The sequence below is a fragment of the Typopeltis vanoorti genome, chromosome 25 (assembly GCF_054136105.1).
Source record: "Typopeltis vanoorti isolate ZY-2024b chromosome 25, IOZ_Tvanoo_1.0, whole genome shotgun sequence".
Lineage (NCBI taxonomy): Eukaryota > Metazoa > Arthropoda > Arachnida > Uropygi > Thelyphonidae > Typopeltis > Typopeltis vanoorti.
In genome coordinates, this window is record NC_143573.1 from 43,459,219 (window position 1) to 43,479,274 (window position 20,056).

General features: G+C 36.3%; 1 protein-coding gene across 1 annotated transcript in view; it reads right to left on the minus strand.

Moving 5' to 3' along the window:
- LOC150092693 (cytosolic carboxypeptidase 2-like) overlaps positions 1-20,056 on the minus strand; it is a 354,069-nt gene that overhangs the window by 216,656 nt on the left and 117,357 nt on the right. The window contains exon 9 of the mRNA XM_090414258.1: positions 12,267-12,404. Coding sequence (XP_090270384.1) covers positions 12,267-12,404 — 138 coding nt within the window. The remainder of the gene's footprint in view (positions 1-12,266; positions 12,405-20,056) is intronic.

Here is a 20,056-nt window from a genome sequence, read left to right on the forward strand (position 1 = left end):
ACTCTACTTGAATGCTATGTCTGCTAGGTTTTTCAAAACTACAAGACAGATTTTTCTTCTTTTAGAAAGAAAAACCCTTATAACTGTGAGACCAGCTTATTCATCTTCATTTGAAAATACTTTATGAAGGTTCTTTAACACTGTATGGGAAAATCTAGGTGTTTCCAACCAGAGGGAATTGTGTTACTGTAGAAGATATGAAGGCTTATTTAATATATACATATAGATGACCTAAAAAGAAAGTAGAGATCTATAGTAAATAATGAATAAACATAGATGAACATATAATAATAAATACAAATGTTTTTTAGCACATGATCAAGTAATCATGCAAACATCTTGAAATATGTTGATTTCAAGATCTGTATATTAATACATACAGTAAGTTTCTGTGGTTTAGCAGTTCTGTAGATGCTTCCAGTAATGTTAAATTAATTACTGTATATGTGTTGGGACGGTGTGGTTGGCTGAGTGATTAACGTATCCGCTCTCCAGCCAAGAGGCTGCGGGTTCGAATGCCGCATAGGCATGGATGTTTGATTGTCCTCTCCCAATATGGACTGGGTCACCATGGGAGTAGTAGACCCAAAACCTCCCACAATGGGAGAGGCCTTCACCCTGCAGTAGGAAGAAAAATAGGCTGGTAAAAAAATAAAAAAAAAAAAGCGTTGGAACAATGCTAGTTGCTGCTGTCATATTCTGTAGCATTGCAAGTGCCATATCCTAGGTCTATGCAGTTAGATTTTTAATGAAAGCAGACCAAACTTGGTGTAGGATTAAGCCTTAATTCTTAATGTAAGGAAGCATGATTACAATCTTAAAATCTTATTTAAGTAGCTGTCGGAGGTGTATTAAAAATTTTATTGATTGTCTTGGGTTTATAACCATTGAGGGTGAGGTTATGCCTCAGTTAATGCAGTTCTTCATTCTTACTAATTGACATCTGGACATACTGTATGCTCTATCTTAATGTTTTAATCAAGCCTATCATTTGTAGCAGATGATGGTATGAAGTGGCATGTAAAAATCTACTAGTTGTGGTAGATTTTTCTGTACACTGAAAAGGACAATCTTTTTTCTTCTTCATTTATTTCAATAAGGATATCAAGGAATAGTAATTTTTTGCGATCTTCCAGTTCAAGGTGAATTTTATACTGGGATGCAAGCTGTTCAGATCATCTTTGAAATGAATTAAGTCATCCATTATTCCTGATTAAATAATGAAAAAAATCAATGGGACGTAACCAAGTGTTTGGTTTCTTGTGATGGTTTTTAATAGCATTTGTTTAGAAATTTTCCATGAAGAGGTTGGCCTAGGCTGGAGTTAGGGAAGAACTCATAGCAAGTCCATTTTCTTCCCACTATTTGTCCTTAAATACGAAAAAGTGTTTTCTATTAGTGTTTGAATAGTCTTACTGTGTCTGGTGGGACAAGGTTTACAAGAAGATCCACCGTGTCACCCCTACATACATTGGTAAAAAGACTGACTACATCTAACTTATAAGGATGTCAGAAGGCTCTACACTTTAATCTTTTACTTTTTCAATAAAATATAAGTTATTGTTCATATATGAAGAATAGCCTATCTCCAGCCTTGGCAAACCTCTTTATGGAAAATTTCAAAATGAATGCTATTAAAAACCATCACAAGAAACAAAAAACTTGGTTACGTTACACTGATGATTAGCATTACCATTAACATAAGTCCTTACACCCATTAAAAATCATTCCACATTATTTGCCTGCATGAAATATACACAGATGCATTTGAAATCATGGTTCTTTTTTGCAGCTTTCTCTATGATGCCATGGCAGGAGACCCACAATCTTTACCCTCTCACTTTTCCTATTTACTTTACTAGCAACTATTTCATATCTTCTCACATATCACACTTTATGCCTGCCAGATTATTTGTATCTGCAAAAATAATAGTATTTTATTTTCCCTAAGTGCATCCTAACAGCATCACTAATAATCTCTGCCTCACTCAAGGAAGCACAATTTAGTTACACTGTCTCAAGCATTTTATCTCCATACAAAACTCTCTCCTCACATTCTCTCTTTTGCTCATCCTTCACAAGTCTCTTCTTCTTCTGCTTCACTGCCATATTACTTGCCAGGCGGCTTTTTTTTGAATGATATATGCACGTAAACACAAGAAAGATATTTAATTAACCAAATATTTCGGTCTGGAAATAGCATACCATCCTCAGTGGTATTACAAGAAACAGTTTTAAAAAAATACAAGCTAGAATACTAACAATAGATCGTTAAAAATAGAACACGCCACATGATGTTATATCACTAAGTATGAAACGGAATATTCTGAAGTACATGATTGAAAAAAAAAAAAAAAAATTAATGAGTAATCTTGATTAGACTTTCTCAGATTTTTGATATAGATATACAGTCATTACAATTCAGGTTGGAACGATGGAGCAAGGCCTCCACGCTTTCCTTGAACAAACATTCGAACCTATAACGGGATCTATGTAAGAGGCGAGTCCTGGACCAAAAGATGCTGTGGTCAGTTTCAATCCTGTGTTGAGCCAATCCAGACTTTGCAGGTTTGTTGTGAAGAATGGAGGATTGATGTTCTTGGATTCTTTTTTTCAAGAGCATGTCCAGTCTGTCCCTCAAAATCTTTTTGGGTAAGATATATAGATAACATCTTTACTATTTGGCCTCACAGCAAAAACTCTTTACCTTCTTTTTTAAACAGTATTAATTCCTTGCATCATCGTACAAAGTTTACTATGGAAATAGAAGAAAACAACCAGTTATCTTTTTTAGACGTTCTCCTCATCCTGTCACCTTCAAATTTTCTTACAACTACAGTATACAGGAAACCAATGTTCACAGGTCATTATATTCTTAAAGAATCAGCCCGTCATCCATGTCAAAAAACAGGAATTATAAAATGCCTCATCAGAAGAGCCAAAACTAATTGTTTTACTTTTGATTATCTACAGAAAGAACTTTCTACTATCCAACAACACATGAAACTCAATGGCTTTTCTGAAAAAAAGTACTCAACATCTTCTCAATTCTTATAATCCTCCACAAAACAACAAAGTTTCAATATGCCGAGTGCCTATTCCTTATATCTCCGGTATTTCAGAACCTATTGCAGGAATTTTAAAGAAATATGATTTAACAGCTACGTATTCGCCTATTAACAAATTGTCTTCTCATTTTCCTTCTCCTAAAGACAAACGCTCAACTTTATCTCTTCCTGGAGTTTATAAAATTCCTTGCAACTGTGATCTCTCCCTTTTTGGACAGACTGGACGTTCTCTTGAAAAAAGAATCCAAGAACATCAATCCTCCATTCTTCACAACAAACCTGAAAAGTCTGGATTGGCACAACACGGGATTGAAACTGACCACAGCATCTTTTGGTTCCAGAACTCACCTCTTACATAGATCCCGTTATAGGTCTGAATGTTTGTTCAAGGAAAGCGTGGAGGCCTTGCTCCATCATCCCAACCTAAATCATAATGACTGTATATCTATATCAAACTGGGAAAGTCTAATCAAGATTACTCATTAATTTTTTTTTTTCAATCATGTCTCTACTTCAAAATATTCCGTTTCATACTTAGTGATATAACATCACGCGGCGTGTTCTATTTTTAACAATCTATTGTTAGTATTCTAGCTTGTATGTTTTTAAAACTGTTTCTTGTAATGCCACTGAGGATGGTCTGCTATTTCCAGACCGAAATATTTGGTTAATTAAATATCTTTCTGGTGTTTACGTGCATATACATTCAGTCTTATGTCACAAGTACCCTTAAAACAGCAAAGGCTTTCCCCCCCCCATTCTATCTCATGTTTTATCCTATGATGGATAAAACATGAGATTATTCACTACATACACTAATTCTTTTATTACCATCTTGTACTTTCACTGTTGTTTAATGCTATCACTCATACCATATTCACTCTCACTAGTTTCTGCCATTTTACTTTCAACAACAACCTTGACAACATTCTCACTTGCATTTTCCCACCTTTTATCATTCGACTCACTGCTGTTGAATACTTCTTATTCTCCCAGACTTCTGGCACTCAGTATCAAAATATTTCCTACACACATTCAGTCTTACTCTCCTTCTGCAAATCTTGCACTTTTGCAACAAACATACAGACACATACATGCATGCTTACATGCAATGAAACAATCTTTCATGTGAAATTGGCCTGCCATTGTTCTACTTCATATTGACACCACTGAAACAATAGATAATAGATCCATCAATCTGTTCGTTGGACATCAACAGATGTCGTATGTTCACTCGGATGCTTGGTGATATACACCAGTCCTCGCCATGGGGTTCTGTTGTATGCTTTTCTGGAGGCTTCAACTCACTCCAGACACATCCATCCATCTACCCCCTCCCTCTTTTTCTAGGAAATTTACCTTCTATTACTGTTCTGAGAAGTCTTCCTTCCATTTTTTCAATGTGTCCAAAGTACAAGGTGTTTCAAAAAGAATGACCCGATTTCAAATAATTATATTTAATAATGAAAATGTGGTACAGTTACAAAATAAATTACCAAGTATAAAGTAAGGTCTAAAGTTTCACTCACCACAATTACAAATGCTCAATGTGCCCTCCACCTGCTGCATGGAAAACATCAAGCCGATAGCTGAATTCTTTTTGAAACACCCTCTATTTCAACTTTCTTCTGTCAATATTATCCTTAAGGAGCTTTAAAATTCTACTTAAAACACCCATCCATTTGTCTGCATTTCACAGTATATGATGTCCTCAACAGTCTTCTGTAACATCCCATCTTAAAAGCAAATATCCTTTTCCTATCAGACTTCTTTAGGTTCCAAATCTCACATCCATAAGTCATTGTTGGAAAAACAGCTGCAACCAAAATCCTCAACTTTGTTCCCATGGAGATAGATCCATTCTTCCAGATTTTAGGCAAGTCTCTGAATTGACTATTGTTTTAACCATTCCTAATGTTTTATGACATCTTCTGAACAGCAATTCTTCACATTAATAATAGAGTCCAGGTACTCGAACTTGCTGACTTCCTCGATCCTTTCTCTATTAAGGTACACTTATTTCTCAGGAGCTTCCTTGTCTGTATTTCCTTTGAGAGCCATAATCTTTGTCTTCCTGTGATTGAGCTGAAGTTCTCTGTTCTTACTGATCTCATTAACTTTGTGTAGAATTTGTCCTAGTTCTTGACAAAGAACTAGGACATAATACAACTTTTTTTTTCTTTTTACTAATGATTTAACTACATGAGAAACTCTTAGAAACACTTATAAAAACAGAAGTCTCTAAAAATGAATCCAACATCAGTAATAATTTTCAAAATATTGCTGACTGTTCAGCTCCAAATATCACTCACTGATGCAATCTAGATAGCTCATGAAAGCTATTCATTTATGTTAGCTGTTGTTGGTTGTTTATAAAACTCAGGAACTGTTGTTTGTCTCCTAGGTTTTCCGCAACCAACCACAACTTTTGCTAAGTCTCAAATTAATCCGGAGCTTACACGATCTCATTCGTGGTTGGATGAGCATTATGCGCAATAGTGTGTACCTCTCACGATGAGTCTCTGACTACATGGAGGTCAGATGTCCATAATAATAATAAATCAATTAAGTAACCAAATGATTAAGCAGCATACAACTGTTGTCCTGGGTGGCAAGGATAATACTTCTGCTTTCAAACCAAGGCCTTGAGTCTCACTGAGCATGAAATGTGTGTGTCAATGTGCTTTAGGTGAAAGATGAATTTCACTGCTTCATGTGGGACCACTAGACCTAGCTTAGTGGAGGCTTAAAGTGGCTACAAAAAGTTCCATTTTGTCTCAAGAGGAGGTTTCCAACCTTTATCCCTTAGCCCACCAAGATACAGCTTTTACAACCTTTTGGGATTCATGTAATGTTTACAATGACACATATATAGCACTCATCACAATAAACATCTGGATAAAACTAATGGTACACAGTCACAAATATAGGAAGCTTTGTGTTCCCGTTATTATTATTAATCTGACCTCCATGGAGAAGGAGACTCATTATGAGAGGTATATACTATCATACAAAAACTGTGCCTTAACCACTTACCGGCCATTAAAGATCAAATACGCACCCTCACAAGTTTCGTATCCATCATAAATTTCAATGTAATATCAATGGTATTACAATTTTAATATGCACTTCGCATCCATGGAAATGTGGACGTATATATACGTCCTGGCCGGTAGCTGATTCAATATGTCTACATTTACAACACACTCGGGCATTCCACTCACCAAGTACTCTCCATGTAAAGAACCTGTTCCTCACTCCTCTGCTCACACCCTCCCTATACAGTTTCCAGGGATGGTTAATGAACTTTTTTTTTTCAAACACAGATATTACACTTCTCCTCTACATATGACAATTCTTACTACTTTTCCACATAATGTGATAATTAATACTGTATATTGGATATGGTTATATAACTTTAACAATATTTTTTGTTGTTGTCCTAGAGTAACAAAATTATAAGCCAATTTTGTTCTCAGTAGCAAAATTAGAATACAAGTTCGAAAGACAAGAATTCAATAAGAAAGTGTGAAATATATTAATTTTGGAGTGAAATATATAGAGAAAGATCATTTTACTTGAAAAAACCTTTTTTACAAAAAAAATTGTATTTTTTCTTGGCAATTTAGTAGAGAATGCTATGTAGTTTTGTGATACCATTTTCGCTTTTATAATGCTAGGATACCAGTTAAAAGATTGATTCTACTTGCAAACTACAGGAATTTTTTAAGTCTGTTTAGCCATTTCAGTCAGTTGATCTTCAGTGAATGCATGTAGGCTTATCTCTCACAAAAACTCATGTTTTTTTTAACTCAATAATTCATAAAATCGAAGCACACAACTCAATTAACAGGGTTTTCAAGAATAAAAGATGGCATCATCAGCAGTCTGGCATACTCTTACCTCAAAGTCTTGAAAACATCAATAACTCAGAACTTAACTAATGTGACAACTAAGCGCAAACTCCAGCCTGCTCACTGATTTCAAATATTAGTTTGAGTTAAGATTTCTGCATGCTCCCTTTGGGAATAAAATTTTGTCATTCAGAGTAATTTTGCAGTTTTAATTCCACAGTTCATATTCAAAGCTGTTTCAAGCTATGGTTTAAAGCAATGGAAAAGAAGAGCATCATTCTTCAGTCGATTCTCACTATAGCAAACTCTGGAGAACATATAAATAGTTTATTATAGGAGATAGTTGGCTACAGTGAATTTCTTTCTTAGTGAGTTTCGATGTTACAGCAAACAAGTTTCAGTTTGCACTATAGCAAACACTTCTATGGTGCTTGCTATGTCAAGTAGAACTGGATTTTCAATAGTAGTGTGAAAAAATACCAGCTATAATTCTGTTCAGTACTTTAATAATACGATTTTTAAACCTGTACTTTGCTTTAAACACAAATTATAAACATTTGTACTGAATGTATGTATCTTTTATTAAAATAATAATAAGATAAAAACATAATACAGTGATGTCCAAAATCTAAGGATGAACTCTATTTCTGAAGATTGCAACCACAAATTCAGCTGAATCAACTTGTGGCAATTTGTATAACTGATGATTTCAAGTAGTAAGACTTATACGTTGGTTAGACATAACTGGTAATTAATTTACGGAATTAACAACGCATATGAAGTATATTAATTAAAGATAACTTTAATGAATCACTTCTATATTTCGGCAATGTCACATTGCCATCTTCAGGTATATAAAGATATGGTATGTGCACTAAGGAACTAACAAAGCAAATGAGGAAGAAAGTAAGAAACTAATTTTGTTCCTAAAGTCCTAATGGTGCCCTCTTGCGGGCTAATTTGGTAGTCTTGGCAGTTGGGCTGAAGTTCTCATAATGAAAGTCTCCCAAATTTGGGGCAGTTTCATGCACCCAAATTTGTTGAGGTTAGGAACGTTTTTTAGAGCTGCTGAAGATTCTTTGAATAATCTTTTGAATTTAAACTTGCTGCGATGGATTATTTTTGTTTTCTTCCAACGAATTTTATGGTGGGTATCTAAGGCATGGTCTGCCAACCCAGAGCGGCTGTACTGGTGAAACCGGATGTAGTCTTGGTGTTCTGAAATCCTGATATTTGTTGTTCTGCCTGTTTGGCCAAAGTAGGACAATTTGCAGCTGCAAGGGACCTGGTATACACCAGGTAGGTCTAGGGGAAGTGGTTGGTCTTTGGTAGAGCGGATAAGGGATGCCAACTTTTTATATGGTCTGTAACAGGAAGTAAGGTCATTTTTTGAGGATATTAGTTATTTTTTCAGAGGTGCCCTGGATGTAGGGGATAATGATAGACTTGGTGTAGTCTTTATTGTGGAGGGGGGGGGGGTTGTGGTTTACAGGTTTTAGTATTTTTTGGATTTTTTTGGAGTTATAGCCATTGGCTAAGAAAGTGTTGAGGATGTGGTTTAGTTCCATAGTCAGGGCCTTGTCATCTGAGCAGATTAATCTAAAAAACGTTCCTAACCTCAACAAATTTGGGTGCATGAAACTGCTCCAAATTTGGGAGACTTTCATTATGAGAACTTCAGCCCAACTGCCAAGACTACCAAATTAGCCCGCAAGAGGGCACCATTAGGACTTTAGGAACAAAATTAGTTTCTTACTTTCTTCCTCATTTGCTTTGTTAGTTCCTTAGTGCACATACTATATCTTTATGTTCCTGAAGATGGCAATGTGACATTGCCGAAATATAGAAGTGATTCATTAAAGTTATCTTTAATTAATATACTTCATATGCGTTGTTAATTCCGTAAATTAATTACCAGTTATGTCTAACCAACGTATAAGTCTTACTACTAGAATCATGATCATCCACGGAGATGCAATCGCACGAAAGGCCCGTCAATACGGCAAATTGAGGTTGAAGATATTGAGGCAAATAAATCGTCTGACATTCCTAAAACGCTGCCGGGATAGCAAAGTGATTCCCAACTGTGTCAAATTGAAGCACCGTTTCACTTCCGAGAAAGCTCTACGCATTTATAACCGCACTAGCTTCGCCCTGTTAAGAGAACAAATTACCGCGACGTGCGTTCTCCTTGCCGACGAAAACAAAACCTTACGGGCGCTAGAGGAAGAGCTTTCTAACACACTCGGCCTTGATCTATGGTCTATACTTCATGACATCTCATGCACATTGGCAAGAAAGGAATTCGAAAAAATACGTAGTTGGCACGTGAAAAAATACGAAAACCTGACAAAGACTTCTACTTCTGTACCCCAGCCACCACTTAAAACAGTAGTCAACATCTCGTCGGCAGTTTTAAAGCCTGAAGCACTCGCCGCACTTTCACGTGGTCACAATTTCGCCCTAGCTCCAAAAAGGATACCTGCTGAAGAAATCATGATCCAAATAGAGCGTGGAATTCGCAACCTGCCTAACCATATCGCCAACAACGTGAGACTGGATGTAGTCAGTGTTCTCACTAAAGCCAAACCTCCAAAATCCAACTTATCCAAAAACGAATATACAGCCCTACAAGAATTAAAAAACAACAAAAAAATAGTAATCACCAAAGCTGATAAGGGAAGCGCCACTGTGGTACTCAATCAAAAAGACTACAAAGGTAAGCTAAATTCTTTAATACGAGACCGTACTACTTACCTCCCCATTGAATATAATCCAACCAACTCTCAGATTAGAACTATCCACAGACTCCTTAAGAAGGTCACTTCTTGGCCTGTGGAAGTCACCAACAAACTTAAACCTTATAACTCTAGACCCCCCCCCCCCCCGATTATATGGACTCCCAAAAATACATAAACAAAATGTGCCATTGCGTCCCATAGTAGATGGCATTGATTCCCCCACATATAAATTAGCCAAACATTTAGCCAAAACGCTCACACACTACACTGGCAACACACCATCACACATAAAAAACTCGGCCCACTTTAAAGCCAGTATAGAAAACCTCACACTCCAACACACTGACATAATGGTCAGTTTTGACATCTCCTCCCTATTCACTAATGTCCCACTCAAAGAAACCCTTGAGCTCATCCAAGCCAAGTTTCCTCCCGGTATCTCAGCCCTATTTCAGTTCACAATGAACTCAGGCTATTTCGTTTGGCAAGGAAAGTTCTACAAACAGATAGAGGGGACAGCCATGGGTTCACCACTTTCCCCACCCTTGGCCAATTTCTTTATGGAGACATTTGAAGAGAAAGCCTTAAACTCCGCCCCACAAAAACCCACTATTTGGCTTCGTTATGTGGATGATGTGTTTGCTATTTGGCCACATGGCTCAGACACACTCCACTCCTTCCTAACGCACTTAAACAACCAACATCCCAGAATCCAGTTCACCTTAGAAAAAGAGGAAAACAATACCCTCCCCTTCCTAGACACTTTAATCACCTGCCAGCTTGATGGATCTTTGGTTTTCTCTGTTTACAGAAAACCCACCCACACTGGCAGATACATTCACCAGCAATCCCCCCCCCCCTCACAACAATATGGGGTGATAAAAACACTATATAACAGGACAAAATTAATCTGCTCAGATGACAAGGCCCTGACTATTGAACTAAACCACATCCGCAACACTTTCTTAGCCGATGGCTATAACCCCAAAAAAATCCAAAAAATACTAAAACCTGTAAACCACAACCCCCCCCCCTCCACAATAAAGACTACACCAAGTCTATCACTATCCCCTACATCCAGGGCACCTCTGAAAAAATAACTAATATCCTCAAAAAATATGACCTTACTTCCTGTTACAGACCATATAAAAAGTTGGCATCCCTTATCCGCTCTACCAAAGACCAACCACTTCCCCTAGACCTACCTGGTGTATACCAGGTCCCTTGCAGCTGCAAATTGTCCTATTTTGGCCAAACAAGCAGAACAACAAATATCAGGATTTCAGAACACCAAGACTACATCTGGTTTCACCAGTACAGCCGCTCTGGGTTGGCAGACCATGCCTTAGATACCCACCATAAAATTCGTTGGAAGAAAACAAAAATAATCCATCGCAGCAAGTTTAAATTCAAAAGATTATTCAAAGAATCTTCAGCAGCTCTAAAAAACGTTCCTAACCTCAACAAATTTGGGTGCATGAAACTGCCCCAAATTTGGGAGACTTTCATTATGAGAACTTCAGCCCAACTGCCAAGACTACCAAATTAGCTCGCAAGAGGGCACCATTAGGACTTTAGGAACAAAATTAGTTTCTTACTTTCTTCCTCAGTTGCTTTGTTAGTTCCTTAGTGCACATATCATATCTTTATGTTCCTGAAGATGGCAATGTGACATTGCCGAAATATAGAAGTGATTCATTAAAGTTATCTTTAATTAATATACTTCATATGTATTGTTAATTCCGTAAATTAATTACCAGTGATGATTTCAAGTAGAAAGCAGGTACGCGTTCAAATTTTTGAATTGTGTGTGAACGGGATGCATGGCAGTGCTCAAAAGACAAAAGTCTGTGTGTAGCCAGCATTCATATGTTTATCAGTGGAAAGACAGTTGTTTAGCTGTAAGAGTTAACATGAAGTTGGGAGATTAAGAGAACACCATGCAGCTGTAATAGCCTTTCACAAGGTTGGAATACAGCCACCTAAAAACACTTGGGATCAGTAGGATGTTTATGTATCAGACTATTAACCATTATAATGATACAGAAGACTTATCTGATTGCCAAAGAACAAGACTACCACACTGCATTAGGATGTAACAGCTTGTGTGGACCATGAAGGTACGACTCTGCCGTAATCCTGTGTGAGCGCAGAAAGTCCTGATCTGAATCTGTTGGACTTCAAATAGTGGCCAAAGCTTGAGAGAGTAGCCTGCAAAAAAAACTCGCTAGCATTGCCAGCCTGGAGGTGAATTTGGAGCAAGCAGTGACAGTTTCCATTGGATGGTGTGCATGTCGTCATTGATATGTGGCCTCACAGACTTCAGACATGCATGAAAACAAAGGGGTACATTTCGAACATTGAGTGCTGCTATATGTACATACAAACCACATTATACATGTGGTTTGTATGGGCTGAAACTGTAAATGATTTACTGATAAATTAAATGTTTATGCACTGTTCAAGTTGTAACTATTTATGGCTAGATGAACTACTTTAATTTTCATTATCTTGACTTTCATAAGCATAGAGAAAACAAATCACATGAAATATTATTCCTTAATACATTAACTGGAAAATAATGTTTTAAAATAAAATGTTACCTTCACATTGTCAATACTTGTTCCATCAGATGTTATAGTTAGAACTGGCACTAAATTCCCAGCAAGAGATCGACATAACACACGCTGCTTACATATTGAAGCAATTCCTTCATTACTTTGCAAAAAAGACATGTATTCCTAAAGATAACATTAACACAATATGTGAAATAAAATATATTCTGCAACTAATTCAATGCATTTTAATTAAATAACTTCAACAAATGAAAAAGCAAAGACCTTTGACAGAATACCACACTGTAAACTGGATAAGTTGGTGGCATGGATAAAAGGCTGACTGTGTGGAACTTGTCAAAGAGAACTGTCTAGACAGCAAAAAAGAATGAAGATGACCATTACGTCACTTAGAGTTCTGTCCCTGGACTACTTATATTTAATTTGTACATTGTGAATATTGCGGGTGGCTTGAATGATGATAAATAGTTTTTTTTATTGATGATGAAAAGTTAGGAGGAGCAATAAGAAATTGCTCAGATGCTCAGGACAACTTGAACAGACCAGGAGCATAGGCAAAGGAGAATGGACTTGTACATCATCATTGGCTCGACAGTCCTACGTGGGCCCTGGCCTTCTTCATTTGGCATTGAATAAGGAAGGATGGCAGTACTGCCAGCCTTCCTTATTCAATGTCAAACTCCTCAGATTTTTGACTCCTAAAACCTTAATATCTTGCATCACTCTATCTTCCCCATCTTAATTTAGGTCTTCCAATTTTTCTTTTTCCTTCCAGCTTAGCATTAAACATCTTAACTATTCTATTATTATCCATGCATATAATGTGTCCAGCCCAACTTAATCTATTTATTTTTATGTACTTAAGAATGTCTAGCTCATTAAATAATCTGTATAGTTCATGGTTATATCTTTTCCTCCAAAAACCATTCTCTTGTACTGCTCCAAAAATATATCTGAGAACTCTACTTTCAAACAGATCTAGCAATCTTTCATCTGCCAATGATAATACCCAATTTTCAGAGACATGGGTTAATACTGGTCTTACAAGTATTCTGTACATCATTATCTTTGTTTTTCTTGAGATCATGTGTGATTTTAAGTATTTCCTAAGTCCACAAAAGCATCTACTTGCAGAAAGAATATGTCTCTGAATCTCAGTACTGACATCATTTTTTACAATTAACTTTTGATCCTAAGTATATAAAACTATATGGGGTGCATGGGGTGTACGGAGAAGTAGCACCTTAGTATCGATGTCAGCCACTGATCTCAGGGTCAAGATGTTGGGCTCTGGTCCTCACAAACACTCAACTCTCACTTATGGCTCCAAGAAGTTGGTAGTGCACACCAGTGGCCACACCCCGGTAAACCATCTCGGCTGGCGGACTAAACTAAGTGAGGGTATATCAGCAATATAGAATGCGGTAAATAGGGAATGTCACCCCTAATGTGCACTAAGTCTGGAATGGCCAAGATGGCAGAAGAATCAACACTGACTGATCAATGGCATCAAGGGCATGACAGCAAGATGTGCAGCACATCGAGGGCACACTCCTGACATCTAAGGGACTTGTGGCCAGCCGTCGTGGAAGAGATCGGAGCCTCACCGTGTATTTATCCATTGTCAACCATGAAACACACCATGTCACAATATGAAGTTAGAGATGTGGTTGAGACCCCTGCAATCATCAGCTCTTATAGCTACAGGGAAGAAGAGCTTGAAACTGGGAATTGTAAGACAAGAACTACTAAGGTAGTGTATGAAGATAATATCTCAAACCTCTTTTGCTTGGTATCTTGGAATATCTGAGAATATCCTCCAGGGAGGATATTCTAAGATATTCCTTGTCTGAAAACCAGGAGCAATCTCTGGAAAATAGTAACATGGAATGTCAGAACACTCTACGAGGTAGGCAAATTAGATAACCTACTCCAGGAATTAGAAGTGATGAAGGCCAATATTGCAGGTATCAGTGAAGTGAGGTGGACAAATACAGGCATAATAAGAAGAAAAAAATCACATTATAATCTACTCTGGCAGTGACTTACACCTTAATGGAGTAGTGCTTGTCCTAAGTAACAGAATTGCAAAATCTCTACAGGGATATTGGCCCATAAATGACAGAATCATAACAGCCAAAATAACTGCATAACCATTCAACCTGTATATTATCCAAGCATATGCACCAACCCAAGATCACCCAGACAAAGAGTTGGAACAATTTTATGAAGGCATCCAAACTGCAATCTCCAGTGCTAAGTCAGATGATGTTATTATACTGATGGGCGACCTAAATGAAAAGTGGGCTCAGAAAAAATCTCATTTTGCATGGGAAACCAAGGGCTTGGAATCAGAAATGAAAGAGGTGAAAGATTAATTCAATTCTGTGAAACTGATGACCTAATAATTGCCAACACACTGTTTAAACATCCTCCCAGAAGACTATATACCTGGACAAGCCCTGGGGACATCTATAGAAACCAAATAAATTGACTATATAATAATAAGCAAAAGATTCCAAAATGCAATAACACAAACAAAAACATATCCTGGAGCAGACATAGGATCAGACCACAACCCAGTGATTGCAAAAATCAAAATAAAACTTAAGATACCAAGCCAACCATTCATAAGAGAAACTTATAATTCAGACTCACTTAACAACCAAGAAGTTAAAGACTGCTTTATAAAAGAATTCACAAAATCCCTTAACAAGTCTGACACCACAACTCACACAGAAAATAGAATGCCAATTGATGAAATTAACATGAACTGGCAAACATTCAAGAATAGCATCAATGACGCAGCCAAAAATACACTCCCACAATTAAAAAGGAAAAGGAATAAACCTTGGATGAATGAAAAAATACTGACGTTGATGGAACAAAGAAAAAAGTTAAAGAACAAACCTGAATATAAAAGCATGAATAAAAAAATAAAAAAAGAATGCAGGAAAGCCAAAGAGGAATGGATTAAATATAAATGTATAGATATAGAAAACCTTGATAGAAAACACAGAAGCAGAGAAATATGAAAAGATTAGAGAAATGACAAGCAGGATAAATACAGCAAATATGGTCTCTTGAGCGTCCATATTTGCTGTATGAAGCAAATATGGACACTCAAGAGACCATATTCTAATAGATAAAAAAGAAATCATGGAAAGATGGATTGCATACATAAGGAAATTATATGAACAACAAAGAAATGATATTCCTGAACAGACTGATTTAGAAGGACCATCCATTTTACTCTGTGAAGTTGAAAATGCCATCAGAAAACTAAAACCACATAAAGCTGCAGGAATAGATAACATCTTGGCAGAATGGTTGAGGGCTCTCGATGAAGGAGGACTGAAATTTCTAACAAAATTATGCAATAAAATATATGAGACTGGATTTCTACCCAAAGATATTAATCACTCAATTTTCGTTCTAATTCCCGAAAAAACAAAAGCTACAAGATGTGAAGAGTTCAGGACAATCAGCCTCATCAGTCAAGTATCAAAAGTCCTCCTATATGTTCTTCTTGAAACAAATAAAAGAAAAATAAACATAGATACACAAAGTGTCTTCAAGGAAAATGTAGGACAAGAGAAGGTATTTTCAACATCAGAACCATCATAGAAAGATATCTAGAAAAACAAAAAGATGTGTACCTCTGCTTCATAGATTACAAAAAGGCATTCGACAATGTCCAACACGAACAATTAATTGAAATCCTTTCAAAAATAGACATGGATGGAAAAGACATTAGGCTTTGAACTAATATTTACTGGGAACAGATTGCATCTCTGAGAATAAATAGAGAGACCTCAGAAGAATTCTCAGTTCAGAAAGGTGTGAGAGAAGGCTGTCTTTTCTCCAATTCTCTTTAACCTATACACAGAAGAAATATTTAATAAAATTAGTAACCTCAAAGGGATCACTGTAGGGGGCAGAAATATTAATAACTTAAGGCAGATGACACGGTTCTTCTAGCTGAAAACAAATATGACCTCAAAACTCTAATAGATGAAACCCTCAAGTATAGCAAACAGTACGGTCTCAGTTTCAACTTTAAAAAGACAAAAATCATGATAATTTCAAGAGAAAAGAAAATACCAAAAATATGCATCGATATAAAAGGAAATAAATTAGAACAGGTGCAAAACTACATATACCTCGGACACTTGATCACAGAGACTGGCAGGACAGAAGATGAAATTAGAAAACGGATTGAAATCGCAAGGTCAACTTTCAACAGTATGAAAACTCTACTAACATCTAGAGAATTAAATCTGAAAACAAGACTAAGAATCTCCAAATGCTACATATGGTCTACATTATTATATGGAGTAGAGACATGGACACTCTCCAATCTGAGTGTGAAAAAACTGGAGGCCTTTGAAATGTGGATGCTACAAAGAATTATGAGAATATCATGGAAAGAAAAAAAGACAAATGAAGAGGTACTAGAGATGGCAGGCGTCAACAGGAGCCTGATGAAAGAAATTAAAAAGAGAAAAGTCAGATATTTTGGACATATTCCGAGACATAACTGCCTACAAAGGACACTTCTTGAAGGAACTGTTGAGGGAAAGAGAGGAAGACAAAGACTGGAGTGGATGAAAAATATAGAAGACTGGACCTATCTCTCATATGAGGAATGCAGCAGAGAGGCGCAGAATAGGACATGGTGCAGACACATGGTAGTCAATCTCCTGGAGGGAGAAGACACCTGACAGGACAGGATATAAAACTATATACAATTTCAAATTTATAAGAACCAATTCTGATTTGAGAAGGATTATGATCACAAATCTTTCTAGTTACTGGCATATACTTTGCCTTTCTTGGTTAATCTGTAAATTCATCTTCTTTGTGCCTTTTTCTAAACTGATGAAAGTTTCTTCCATTGCTTTTCATGTCCTTCCTATAATATCGATATCGTCTGAATATGCCATAATTTGTACTGACTTGTAGAAAATAGTTTCCCTTGTATTAATGCCAGAATCTCTGAAAACCTTTTCAAGTGCTATGTTAAACAGTAAGCAAGCTAAGCCTTCCCCTTGTCAAACACCGTTTTTTATATATATTGGATCAGACAACATGTTCTGAATTTTGATCTGACAATGAATATTTCTCATTGTAGCTTTAACTAAAGCAATAAGTTTTCATGGAATCTGTAGTTCCTTCATTGCAATAAATAAGTTAGATCTATCTATCTATGCTATCATATGCAGTTCTATGAAAAGGTGGTGTGTTTCAATTCCAAATTCATTACATTTTTCAAGTAATTGCCGTATATTAAAAATCTAATCATTTGTAGATCTTCCTTGATGGAATCCACAGTGATAATCAGCAATAACATTCTATACATACGGATGAAGTCTCTTAAATAGAATGTTAGAGAAAATTTTATAAGTTGTACATAATAAATTAATTCCTCTATAGTTAAAACATACCGTTACTTCTCCTTTCTTATGGATGGGGCATATGACACTCAGATTCCATTCGTTTGGAATTTTCATTAATCCAGATTTTGTTGATAAGTTGACACAGCTGCTTGAAGTATTCTGTACCTGCACTTTTAATTAATTCTGCTATATCTTATCCATTCCTGGGGCCTTATTGTCATTATTTGGCTCTCTACCATATAATTGACCAGATATATTTGAATTCAATAGTTCATCGAAATGCTCAGCTCATCTTCCTAGTATCATTTCATTCCCACTCAAAATTATACTCTCCTTATCCCTACATAACATCGTTCTAGGCTGGACTATTTTCTGACTACTATTTAACTTTTGATAGAAAGATCTGCTTTCATTCATGCTTCTGAGATGTTCCAATTCCTTAAGTTCATCCTCATAGTATTTCTTCTTTCTATTCTTATGCACTCTTTTTTCTTATTTTCTGACCAAACAATATTCCTCCACTGCTTTATGAGTGTGGTTCCTTTGCTGCATTTGTTTATATGCCTTATTTTTTAATACAGTCACACGTTCACATTCTGCATCAAACCAATGATTATACTTCACTCTACTGACTTTTTCTGATACTATGTCTGCTGTTGTCACTATGACATCCCTAAGAACATTCCAAGCTTCATTAACACTCTCAGCAATGGTTAGACCAGGCAGATTTTCACTGATTCTCTCACCATATTTGGCTTTAACTTCTAATTCCTTCAATCTTTCCTTATTAAACTTTCTAGCATGGGACCCATATATCTTCCTTGCATCAGAGATTCTGTTCTAATCTTTGATATAATCAAATAGTGATCAGAATCAATATTTGCTCCTCTGTAGGTTCTAACATCCATCAAACTGGATAGGTGTCTTGCATCTATTAAAAGATGATCAATTTGGTTAAAGGTGCCTCCATCAGGGGACTTCCAGGTCATTTTATGAATATCTTTATAATTAAACATTGTACTACCAATAACCATATTTCTTGAAGAAGCAAAGCTGATCAATCTAGTCCCATTATCATTAGTCTCATTATATAAACTATATTTCCCAATGGTTGGCCTGTTGCGTATCCTCTTTGCCTATCTTGGCATTTAAATCACCTGTAATAATTTTTACATCCCCTCTTTGGACATAACCCCCATAGATCTTATCTAATTCATCATAAAACAACTTTTTCAGCATCATTCTTTTCTTCAGTTGGAGCATGTACACAAATAAAACTGTAGTTAAAAAACTGTTCTTTATTTTGTAACTTACACATTCGAGGTGAGATTGCTTTGAAGTCCATAATAAGATGTTTTATCCTCTTGTTTACAATGAAAGAAACCTGTTCCAAACAGGTGATCTTTCTTTTGGCAGCTATAAAAAATATGGTTTTTCTTTTCCATAATCCCCTCTCCTGTCCATCTCATTCCTTGTACAGTCGTAACAAGTATCCTGTATTTATATAATTGCGCTAGCAGCATTTTTAAAGCTCCAGATCATAAAGAGAAAGTTCCATGATCCAATTTTCAAATCCTTAAGACATTTGCCATTTTGTTGCCATTTAGTCCATCCAGCAGTTATTTCTTTAGATTTCATAACAAGACATTTTTTTCCAGGATGGAGTCTTCAGCCCCACGCCCAACCTGGAGGACAGGCCTCCATATTTATGACCCCCAGCGACAGGGTGACCCTGCTATACCCCCAGGCACTAGGTACTCATTTTAGTCACCTTATGACATGCATGGGCTATTCTTGGCCACCACATGGGGGGGCTCGTACAATGCTACCAAATGCAAGATTTTTGCATTCTGAACATTCAGAAACTATTTTCTGCATATCATACTGGCAGGACTGCATTCAAAGAGATTCAAGATTGATTAGTTGGTTGATTGGTGGTTTTATGATTCAAGCACAGCAAATGTCATACTATACCATGACATAGGTTATAGCAGTAAACAGGTTATTAATAAATAAATAAATGTAGTTATAAGAAGAAAATTGGTGAATAACATAAAATGTATGTACAAAGTGTCAAGTGTCTGCATATTAAAGGTATTAATAAATATTTATCTACACTAGGCATTAATAGACATAAGGAGTGATAAATAAATTTTCGAAAATTTACATTCAATATTCAAAAAGTCAACTACCATTATGCCTGAAGAAAAAAAGTTTTTAATCAATGCATTCTTCCTATATTGATATATGGCTGTGAAACATGGACACTAAATGCAAAGGAAATTCAAAAATTAAGAACAGCACAAATTAGTATGGAAATAAGTATGCTTTGTATCACAAGACTGGAATATGTATCACAAAAGGAATATATAGATAAGAAATCAAACTAAAGTCTCTGACATCAGAGGAAGAGTAATG